General features: G+C 45.9%; 1 protein-coding gene across 1 annotated transcript; it reads right to left on the reverse strand.

Moving 5' to 3' along the window:
* Positions 1–9,290: 9,290 nt before the first annotated feature.
* LOC125535521 (wound-induced protein 1-like) lies at positions 9,291–10,231 on the reverse strand. Its single transcript, XM_048698584.1, has one exon. The coding sequence runs from the start codon at positions 9,884–9,886 to the stop codon at positions 9,581–9,583; it is 306 nt and encodes a 101-aa protein (XP_048554541.1). The 5' UTR covers positions 9,887–10,231; the 3' UTR covers positions 9,291–9,580.
* Between the last annotated feature and the right edge of the window lie 1,085 nt (positions 10,232–11,316).

Raw genomic sequence — 11,316 nt, forward strand, 5'->3', positions numbered from 1 at the left:
TCTTTCCCTGCATCACCGTCTTCAGCCATAGCGTTCCAGGCCACTTATCCAGATTCTTGATTGCTTTCGACACAAGTTTTGTCGGCTTTAACGGATAAAATCAAATCGATTCGCTGTCCTATGAACCTGTTGTTCTTTATTTCCATCGAATTATTCGACAAAGCAGAATTATTAAAGCATCCCAGTCATCGGACAAACAGCTGTCATCTATGCCATTTGACCATGACAACTGACCTCTTTTCTGAAGGGAGAGGTGTTCTAGTAATGTATGGTTTTGTTTTTTTTACTTCAGCAAGTCTAATTTTACTGTTCCTTTTCTTCATAATATCTCCCCATGTCTTGCGCAACAACTGAAGGAGATTTTTTCTCCTCATCAAACTGAAGCTCCGCTGTTCGATATATACTCCGATCGGTTGGAGCATGTGGAGCCAAGCATAATGAGGACCCGTGATGTGCATTTTTGATTCGATAACCTTGCTTGTTGCTATCTGAGATGCGCGCCAGTTGATCACGGGAAGAGCATCACTAAGACATGTTCAGTTTCGTCTGTTCTGTTGCTTGGATTCTGCAGACTGTTCTTTACAGGTATAGCCAACAAAGTGGTGCTTCGGTACACTGCACTTTCAGTTCACTTTACTGTACGTCTTTACCTGCATCACTGTCTTCGCCCACAGCCTATCACGCCACTTATCTGGATTCTTAATTTCTTTCGGCACAAGTTTTGTTTGCTTCATCGAATAAAATCAAATCAGTTCTCTGCTATATGGACCCTTTTGTTCTTTGTTTCCTTTCAATTATTCTACAAAGCAGAATTATTAAAGCATCCTCGTCATCGAACAAAGTTCATCTATGCCATTTCACCATGCCAACTGACCAGTCATAAACAAGGATAACTTCCAGACTGTACATCGGTTGGTGTACACAGCCGGAGAAAAGGAAGTTCCATGTAGTACTCCGTCCATTTCAAAATACTTGTTGTGGTTTTAGTTTAAATTAAAATTTAAACTGAAACAATGACAAGTATTTTGGAACAAAGGGAGTACCAGTTCTTGAATGAATTACTACCTCTGTCCCATAATATAAGAGCGTTTCTGACACTATAGTGTTGATGTTTTTGTTCTTATTAGCCTGGTCTCATGTAAAAAATTCAGGCAACTCTAATACTACTGTTTATTGTCGTATCTCCCCATCTGTCTCTCTCTCACAACAACTGAATTTTATTCCTCCAATGCTAACCTATGGGTCTAACTCACAAGCAATAACATCAAACAACGTTGTCCCCACTACCTCTAGCTAGGCCGGCATGGTCGGAGATGCTGGTTCCTAATGCTCGGTCCCGTTATTGGGATCATTTGGTTGGAGCTGGGCATCAGGACATATTCTGTGGTGGAATGGTTTCATTTGGTAGGCGATCGTGAGTAGTAATCTGGTTCTGTGGTGGAGTGGTTTCCTGAAGCTTTGCTTCGGTGATGTAAAACCTCTTTGTCCTCTGTTATCTACTCCGCTCTACATACAGAGTCTGAATGTTTTGGTCAAGGAGAGTGACGCTGTACAAATGACCTGGTTTTTTTTATCTTGAGTTGGTTTTGATGTTGACTTGGAGAGGGACTGTAATGTGGGAAATTACTACTACACGTTCATTACTGTTTGTGGACTATATGAATGTCCATTTTCTTGCTAGCTTAGCTAGGATGTTGGCGTGCGTGGAAGGAAATCTCAGGTAATTTAATACTAATTTTTACTACTACCATTTTGGACTTGCCTGTAGCCTTATGCATACTTGATGTTCTTCCCCAGCGCCACCTATAATGGTATGCTGGTTTCGAGGCTTGATTCCACTGTTGTTAATGTTATCATTCGTAGCTGAGAATGAAAATTATATGGACCCTTTTGTTCGAGCGTCTTGTTGTCTGAGATGTGCACTAGGCGATCACCTAGACGAATGAAAATTCGGATGCCGAAAGTTCACTACAATTCCTTTCATAATTTATTCTGCTAGTTGCTCTAATATACCATAGTAACTCTATCTCAACAACCCCTAAAAATAAAACTCTATCTCAAGAAAAGAAGAAAGTGATACTACAGTGACTCTAATTCAGAAGAAGAAAAAGACTAACTTGGCAGCACTTTGGTTTGGACTTTGGACGCTAGAACGGTGCGTCTATTTTCTGGAATCGGATCCTCTAACATCAAGAAGGAATGTCACGATGCTACAGTGTTAACCTAGTGTAAAATGAAGAAGGAAAGTTAGGGACTATTAGTAGATAGTTAATAGGTTGTTTAGTGTTGGTATTTACTGTAGATATAAATAATTTAATTTTAATTTTATTTCACCATCAATTGTTTGCATGTAATTACTATAAATGTACACGGTAGATCATCAATTTGAAAATTAATTTAAATCATTTTAGCCATAATCATAGGAATAGAAAGAAGGAAAGTTAGAGTATTATAGCTTCTCTAACATTCCTTCTTAATGTTAGAGGATCCAGTTCCCTGTTTTCTTGCTTGGACTGTTGTGCAGATGGCTCCCTCTCTCCCTTCGCTTATAATATCCGGGGTTCAGGTTTTACTTGATTTCTCAAATTAAACCACTTCACTAATATCTCAAATTAACCTAATCAAACTCAACCTATTATATCGTATGCTATTTCAAGAACATCAATACTGATGTACTAGAATGACCAAATAGGCATTCAACTTTTGGGTTTGGCATGGGTTCATCGATCCTACCTCAGCCCTCAGTGTCCAGATGATGCCTACATGCACGTCACTTGATCTTCATCCCCAGTTGGAACTTGGGAGATCCTAGTTAGGTCCTATTACACGATTCCATTGTTCCATACTTCGAGCGGTCGAAGCATATGGAGCCGATCGAGCACAATGAGGACATATGTGCATCCCTGATTACACAACCCCGCTTGTTGCTGTCTGAGATGCGAACCACTTGATCACAGAAGAGCATAATTATGACGTATGCAGTTTCGAACGAGTGAAAGCAACATCGGTTTCTAGAACATGTTTGTAAGTCTTTTTTTAGAAGTAAGGACATCTCCGACGCGGACCCTCAAACCTCCCGCATCCGTTTGGAACACACGGTTTGGAGCCCGCAAGCCATCCAACGGTGTTCTACATCCATCCAAGGACCAGTCTGGATTTCCATTTTCCCGCAAAACAAAACTAAACCAAGAGTTTTTTTTTGCAAGAGTCCGCACATTTGGAGCTGGCCGCACTATTTCAACGGCAAAATCACTCTTTCTCAAACCTCTGCTCTTCCATCCCACTGCTCTCCACCTCAATTTCCGCCCTTTTCCACCACCGTCGTCGCATGAAGGACCCTTACGAAAAGCTGCCGGAGTTGATGGTGGAGGACGGGGGCGGTCGTGGCGGGGGACGAGTAGGGGGGCGCCGTGGTGCCAGCGGCGGTTGTGTTACAAGGTGGGCCAGGGATGCGGGGTGCCTTTGTCGTCGCCTTCCGTGCAAACGGCGCCCTGGCCAGAGCAATACAAGGCTCCCAACCGGGTGATATGTGATCGGGTGGGCGCATTTGAATTGCCGGCCCTTGCCGGCGGGAGAGCTCTATTTTCAGATGTTCCTTCGAGCTTTGTTAGGGTTTGTATTCTGCTCAGGAAGACAAGATGGCGGAGGCTTTTTGGAGATGGAATAAGGTTCTCCCCGCGCTAGCCCCCGTCGCGGTGGTGTGTCTAGCATCGCCGGTGGCGTGTGAAGGTGTGTCTCCGGCGGATCTGTCCTTAGTGAATTTGCTCGGATCTAGTTGTAGTTCGTCTACATTCGTGTGTCTTCAGGTTGGATCCTTTCGATCTATGCTCCACTTCATTGGCGACGTTTGATGTTCTGCTGCGTTGGTTCTATAGGGGTTTAGCACGACGTCTTCCCGACTGTCTACTACAACAAGTTTTGTTCTGCTTCGGCGAGGGAGGGGCGATGACAGCGGCACGCCTTCAGCTCGCTTTCAGTGGTTGTAGTCGTCGCTAGATGGTCTATGGATCTAGATGTAATTTTATTATTTCTGGTGTTCATTGTACTTCAATGATTGAAGATGAATAAATTTAAAGTTTTATTGCAATTTTTTTTTGCAAATTGACAGAATCTGGGCCTGCATCGCTGTTTTTGCGCATAGGTGTTTTTTTAGTTGATGCGTGCCAGCAGTAAATGTTTTTTTTTTAGTGACTGGATCAAGCCCATCCCGTTTGATAGCTGAGCGAGAATGAGAGGTGGGCTAAGCCCAGCCCAAAAGCATCAGCGTCATTTCCACAAAAGGAAGACCTCCCTCCCTCTCCGCCGCCGCCGTCACCACCACAATCCACGGCGACCATGGCGAATGCCGCAATGGCAGGAGCTCCCCCTCTCCACTGCGGCATCCCGGAAGAAATCGCCATCTGGGAGATCCTCGTCCGCCTGCCCCCGAAGGCCCTCCTCCGCTGCCGCGCCGTCTGCCGCGCCTGGCGCCGCGCCACCTCCACCCGCGACTTCCTCCTTGCCCACCACGCCCACCAGCCCTCCCTCCCCCTCGTCTACGACGACTCCCTCTACACCATGACCTACCGGGCAGGGCTCGTCCCCGCCGACCAGTCCCAGTTCGTCGCGCGACTTGGCAGCGTCGACCTCCCCTGGCTCGCCTCCTGCGACGGCCTCCTCGTCATCTTCGTCCGCGGCGAGCACTTCTTCGTCCGCAACCCGGCGACTCGTCAGTCCGCCAACCTCCCGCTGCTTCATGGCTTCAGGCCTTTGGGGATGTATCGACACAGCCCTACCGGCGAGTACCGACTATTGCTCTACCGGTCCCGGAGATGGATGTACGGTCCACTTCCACCTGACGTTCAAGAGGGCTCCTACGTCTTCGCAATAGGCTCCGGCCAGCCGCCGAGGCACATAGGGTAGCATGATGCGGAGAAGCTGATATGCACTGCCGGACCTGTCATGTTTGGTGGTAGGCTGCATTGGTACACATGCCACGTGATAATGATATTTGACAACACCACTGAGTCGTTTCGGCAGATGCGCTCTCCGTTTGTTCCTGGCCACGCTCAACTGTTTGAGATGGATAACATGCTTGGCATGTCCGTTCTTAATGATGAAGGGAAAAGCGTTGATATCTGGGTGGTGCAAGACTATGAAGGTGGAGATTGGGCCTTAAAATATCGGGTTGAATTGCCGGCTGTAGAGATCAGGGTGCAATTTGGAATGTCTGAAATTAAATATTGGCATGTGAGGGTTGTGTCTTGTGATGGTGATGTGCTTGTGCTGCTCAAATTTGACGATTGGCTACTTCAAGTTGACATCAATGGCGAGTTGGTTGCCGGATTCCATCACAGAGACCTCATTCTTACTCAAGTTCGGCTCAAACAATCACTAGTTTTGCATACTTTCTTTCCGACACTAGAGGGTTAATTATGTTGGTCCAACAACTCATGAGGAGCTGTAATGGTATAAATTGGTTCCACTATGAGACGGTTAGTTTCACTTTGATGTATACAAGTTCTATGATCAAGAAGCTCTGACTCTTTCATGGTTGCATGAAATTTATACTTGTGTGAATATTTTTTGGGGCTGAAGTGTCTACCATATCGATGCTAAAATAATGAGGCTGTTTTGGTCAGCTTTGAACTGAAGAATTGTTTTGTTTTTTAATCGAGGTTTCTTCTTTCTTCAAGATCATCCAGTGGTTGAAATGGTTAGCCAACATACATTTGTTTTGTATCTAAGTTCTCTTTTAGCTGATGATGAAATTAGGGCAGGTTCTCGTATTAGTTTTTGGAAGAACTTGGAGCATTGCTCGGTAAATTGCATTGTAGCATTATAGTCAACTTCTCAGTAAAACGTTTTGTTGTGATTCGTTCTTCTTCATGTATCCATTGCATCTGTTTACGTGTTGACATGTTCAGTTATACTTTTAAAAAAAATATTGTGCCATAGTTCTGTCTTCTCTGTTGCATTGTTTGGGATCATCTCTACTCAGGTTCCAGATTTTTCCCCTTCAGACAGCCACATCTGAAACCACCGGTCGGAATCAGGTTTTCTCAAAGATTTGTGTGGTAATACATACAATTGTAAAAGTAGGCTGAAAAGCCATTCTGATAATTTGTTACTGCACGTATTATGTGCCATTGTAGGGTAATTGCTCAGCTGCTAACATCACTTGTAGGCTATACACCCAGTTTTCCGTTGTGTGCATGTGCCTTCAGGCATCTGCGTGTAATTGTGTGTGATGAGTATTCAAAATATTTGGAGTGTGTGGCCACAGTTTACGCTGTCTGGTTAGTTTAACATCTCCAGTGTGCGATATGATTATATTAAACCGGCGAAAGGCCTTCATCTTAGATTGCAACAGATATGGGGAGACATTATGGAGAAAATGAGGCCAACTCATAGGGCCAATCACGCCCACTCTACTAGCCTGAGGAATTGCAGTACGTCCAGGATTTCTGCGTGAGGAATTGCAGTATAGCAAAGCGTGGTAAAAATGAAAGATGGCACATGAAAACAAGATTCAATATAAACGTATATTATTATGCCAAATGATGGAGGCTTGTCATTTATATATTTCCTCTAACTAGTTGTTGCTTTTATATGGAAAAAAAAGTTCTGGCAATATATGTACATGCAATTTTCTGAAATTTTGCCGTCTCCGCCTCTTCAGTTTATATCAACATTTTGGCAAGAGGATGTATGGTCATGGCAAGATCTCTTTGCTGGCTATTTATATGCAATGCATTATTGAATTGATAACCTTGCTTGTTGCTGTCTGAGATGTGCACCAGTTGATCGATCACCAGACGAAGGAAGAGCCCACCTGAAAAGCATAATTAAGGCCTGTGCAGTTTCGACGCCTGAAAGCAACATGGGTTTGGAGAATATGTCTGTTCTGTTGCTTGGATTTTGCAGATTGTTCTTTACAAGTATGGCCAACTTCCCCCTCAACCTACTGTGCTGCACGTCTTTCCCTGCATCGCCGTCTTCGCCCATAGCGTTCCGCGCCACTTATCCAGGTTCTCAATTGCTTTCGCCACTAGTTTTGTTAACTCTAACGAATAAAATCAAATCAGTTCGTTGTCCCATGAGCCTGTTGTTCTTTGTTTCCTTAGAATTATTTGACAAAGCAGAATTATTAAAGCATCCCTGCATCGAACGAAGAGTCATCTATGCCATTTGACCATGGCAACTGAGCAGTCTGTTTTTCCTGAAGGAAGAGATGCTGTTCTGGTGATGTATAGCAGTATATGGTTCTGTTTTTCACTTCAGAGAGCTAATTTTACTGTTCCTTTTATTCATAAAGTCTCCCCATATCTCTCGCAAAAACTGAAGGAGATTGTCTTCTCTTCATCAAACTGAAGCTCCGATCAGTCGATATATACTCCGATCGATCGGAGCATGTGGAGCCGAGCATATTGCGGACGTGTGATGTGCGTTTTTGATTCGATAACCCATCTGCTTGTTGCTATCTGAGACGCGCACCAGTTGATCGCAGGAAGAGCGTCGTTAAGACATATGCAGTTTCGAATGCCTGAAAGCAACGTTTAGCTTGGAGAACATGTCTGTAAGTCTGTTTTGTTGCTTGGATTCTGCAGACTGTTCTTTACAGGTATAGCCAACAGAGTGGTGCTTCGGTACACTGAACTTTCAGTTCACTGTGCTGTACGTCTTTCCCTGCATCACTCCCTTCGCACATAGCCTATCGCGCCACTTATCCAGATTCTTAATTGCTTACGACCCAAGTTTGTTTGCTTTACCGAATAAAATCAAATCAGTTCGCTGTTCTATGGACCCTTTTGTTCTTTATTTCATTCGAATTATTCGACAAAGCAGAATTATTAAAGCATCCTCGTCATCGAACAAGAGTTCATCTATGCCATTTCACCATGACAAGGATAGCTTCCAGCCTCTACATCGGTTGATACACATAGCCGGAGAGAAAGAAGTTCTATGTAGTACCAGTTCTTGATTGAACTACTACTATTCTTGGGATGAGTGTTCCTGTTTTTGTTCTTCTTAGCCTGGTCTCATGCATGAGTAAAAATTTCAGGCAACTCTGATACTACTATTCCTTTTCTTCATACATCTCCCCGTCTCTCTGTCACACAACAACTGAATTTTATTTCTCCAATGCTAATCTATGGGTCTAACTCACAAGCAGTAACATCAAACATAGTTGTCCATCTGCCGAGCTTGACAGGGGCTCACCCTCTCTCTGTACCTAAAGAAATTATGGGTTCAGAAAAGCGTCGCTGTTAAAAGTAGACACTGATTTCTCCAATCGCCAGTGGCACATTATTTTACACTATGGTTGAGATTGATATGTTCAATCGACGTGCCATTAGCCTGTTACTTATGACGATGTGTATCATTTTCTTCTTTCCCTTTCAGAGATGTCTTGTACTTCATAGGTCATGTTCATCCCAACTACCACTAGTTAGCTAGGCCGGCATGATCGAGATGCTGGTTCCCAATGCTCGGTCCCATTGTCCGGATCATTTGGTTGGAGCTGGGCATCAGGACATATTCTTCGACGCCCACCTTGTTATCTGAGATGCGCACTAGGTGATCACCACAACGTGCACGATGTGCTGCAGCATGGTGGCCCTGTGGTTCCAAGTATAATTCTTCAAATTGAAACGAGGGTTCAGAAGATGGACTAGTTCAGTTTGGATGCCGGAAAGCAACGTTTGATTTGGGGAACATGTCTCTTTTTTTCCTCGCTTGGGTTCTGCGGATCGTCATCGACGAGTAGATCGCCACTACCTTTTCCCCCTTTCAGTCCTGTCTTGTGTTTCAGTTCCAGCCCAGCTCGGTCCTTGCTTTCAGAGTTTCAGTTTCAGGGCAACTCTTGTTTGCTTTTCTCAAACTAAATCAAATCAAATCAAATCAAATCAGGTGCCATGGGAATCTCTCTTTCTTTCTTTCTTCTTTCGTTGGAATTATTCAACATCAGTCTGAACTTCGGCAGTGTATGCCTCTGAACTTTATCGGTGTATATGCCTTGTTTGCACTAGTAATATACTGCCATATGTAAAGATGTTTTGGTAGGCCGGTGAAACAGAGGTAATAATATACTGCTCTATGTCTCTGTAAAGTTGTTCTTCTGTTAGAGTATGCTCAGAAGTCAGAACTTAAACCTGACTGTTTACTGCGCACGCAGGTGAAAGATGAAAATTGTGGTCAACCGTTAATTTCAACAGCAATCAAAATCACCAATTGGTCAAAGGCCAGTATGAACAAATCAACAGAGCGACCAGATAAAATTTTGCAAATTGCGGTGAAGATAAATTACGTCCAGTACAAGCCAACTTCCTTTATTATTATTATCACACCATGACAGCAACCACGAAGACATACAAGCAGCAGCAGTGAAGACGCAGCCGCCGTGACGGCGCCGCGTCGCCATCACCGGCCGGTTCGATCGGCTATTTAGCTATACTACGTACGTTCACCAGACACGCAAACAAGAAACAACAGGCCAGGGAAAGCAGAGGATGAAGAAGAATTGAAGCAACGTCAGCCCATGCGTACGCCCAAGTGGTGGTGGGCGTCGTCCAGCTTGGCTTTGGCTTGGCTCAGGCGGCTAGAGGGCGAGGACGAGGCCGGGGAGGGAGTTGCGGGCGCGGTCGGGGCGGCGGCTCTGCCAGACGCACTTGGACGCGGCGGCGGCGGCGAGGCGCGTGACGGTGAGGTCGGTGTTGAAGTACTCGCGCAGCTGGGTGATCACCCCATCGGAGCCCACGGTCCAGGCGTGCACCCAGTAGGCCGCCTTGGTGTCCTCGCCGGCGGCCGAGACGCCCTCGGCGATGACGGTGGAGCCGAAGGCGTCGACGGAGCGCGGCTGGAAGCGGAAGGAGGAGGAGCTGGAGCCGGTGAGGAGGCGCATCATGTGCTGGTGCGCGGGCGGGCCATGGAACCACCACTCGAGGTCGGGGGCGAGGAGGGAGTGCACGGCGGCGTGGTCGCGGCCGTTGAGCGCCTCGTAGAGGCGGAGCACCAGGAACTTGTTGCGCTGCTCCTCGGTCTCGTGCCCGCGCGCGGAGGCGAACCCGCCCTCCAGCTGATCCAGGTTAGCCAGCTCCTCCCGAGGTTTCCGGCCGCTCCTCCTGTCGGAGACGAAGAAGAAGGCGGCGACGGCGACGGCGGCTCGACCTCAACTACTACTTGGTGCTCGAGATCGTCTCGGCGAGAAGCAGCGAGATACGGTAGGCTCCGAGAGATTGGAGTGTTCGGGCGGCGTGGGGCGCGTTTTATAGCGGGTGCGCGCGATGATGGAGCGATGGGCCCGTGCGTGCGCGCCAGGGTGGACGGCAACTAAATCGGGTTGGGCCCCACTGCTGAGTCGGATGATGGGTGCTGGTGCGTGGGACCCACCGACAGGGAACCAATCAGAGTGAAAATTGACGGATTTGCCCCTTTTTTAAATCTTTAACACAAAATGAACAGGTTTCAAAAGGTATTCAAAAAATGGCCCACATCGACATGGGCTTGGGGTGTCATGCTAAATAGCAAGGCGCCTCAGGCTGGGTCGTCGTGCTATCTAGCACGGCAACTCGGCCTCGCGCGTCATGCAAATGGACCATTTTGTGAAATTCTTCGGAATCAGGTTTATTTTGTGAAATTCCTCGAGTCCAACCCCCGAGGAAAACATCTTAGCCACACTTGAGCTCCCCGGCCACGAAGCAGATGAATGCCACACACGAGAAGAGGAGCGTCGTAGGCGCTTCGCTACCCCCGCCGATGAGATGGACGACTAGCAACAACTGGAGCTCGTCACTTGTTGACGAGATGTCCATTGAGAATGCCAAGTGCGAGGTCGAGATCCAGTGCCAATGGGCCGTTGGCGAGCCGCTCAACTCCGGCTTTGACAACAAACTGGATGAGGCACACCTATCGTCCTCCTCCTCCTTTAACAATTAGACAGTGTCAGGGGGCCCTTATATATCTGATCTAACAATGTCGAATAACAACGTTGCATGTCTATCTAGTCTAAGAATGCATATATTGTCTAGTCTCAAGTCATAAGTAAAATGCGGCCCCAAACTATAAGAACTTGGTATTTCAAATGTTGTATGGGTTGCTGATTCACCTTTAATCGTGATTTGAATACGAAAATTAGAACTAAAAAATTCAAACAAAGGCCAAATAAAAAAAGAAAGGAGGAAATCTATATCTATACTCTATTACCTACTAATAAAAGAAATATGTATTGTTAGTCCGTCATGCTATTTTATAGAAATTCCCCCTGATATTTCTGACATTAAACCCGCAGTGCATGTCAAATGTTTTTTAAAATACTCATATTTTCTAAACCGTAAC

This window comes from Triticum urartu, chromosome 2 (genome assembly GCF_003073215.2).
Source record: "Triticum urartu cultivar G1812 chromosome 2, Tu2.1, whole genome shotgun sequence".
NCBI classification, from domain to species: Eukaryota; Viridiplantae; Streptophyta; class Magnoliopsida; order Poales; family Poaceae; genus Triticum; species Triticum urartu.

Bases quoted from the DNA above. Each gene is read 5' to 3' on its own strand.
- LOC125535521 (XM_048698584.1), bottom strand. From the start codon at position 9,886: ATGATGCGCCTCCTCACCGGCTCCAGCTCCTCCTCCTTCCGCTTCCAG.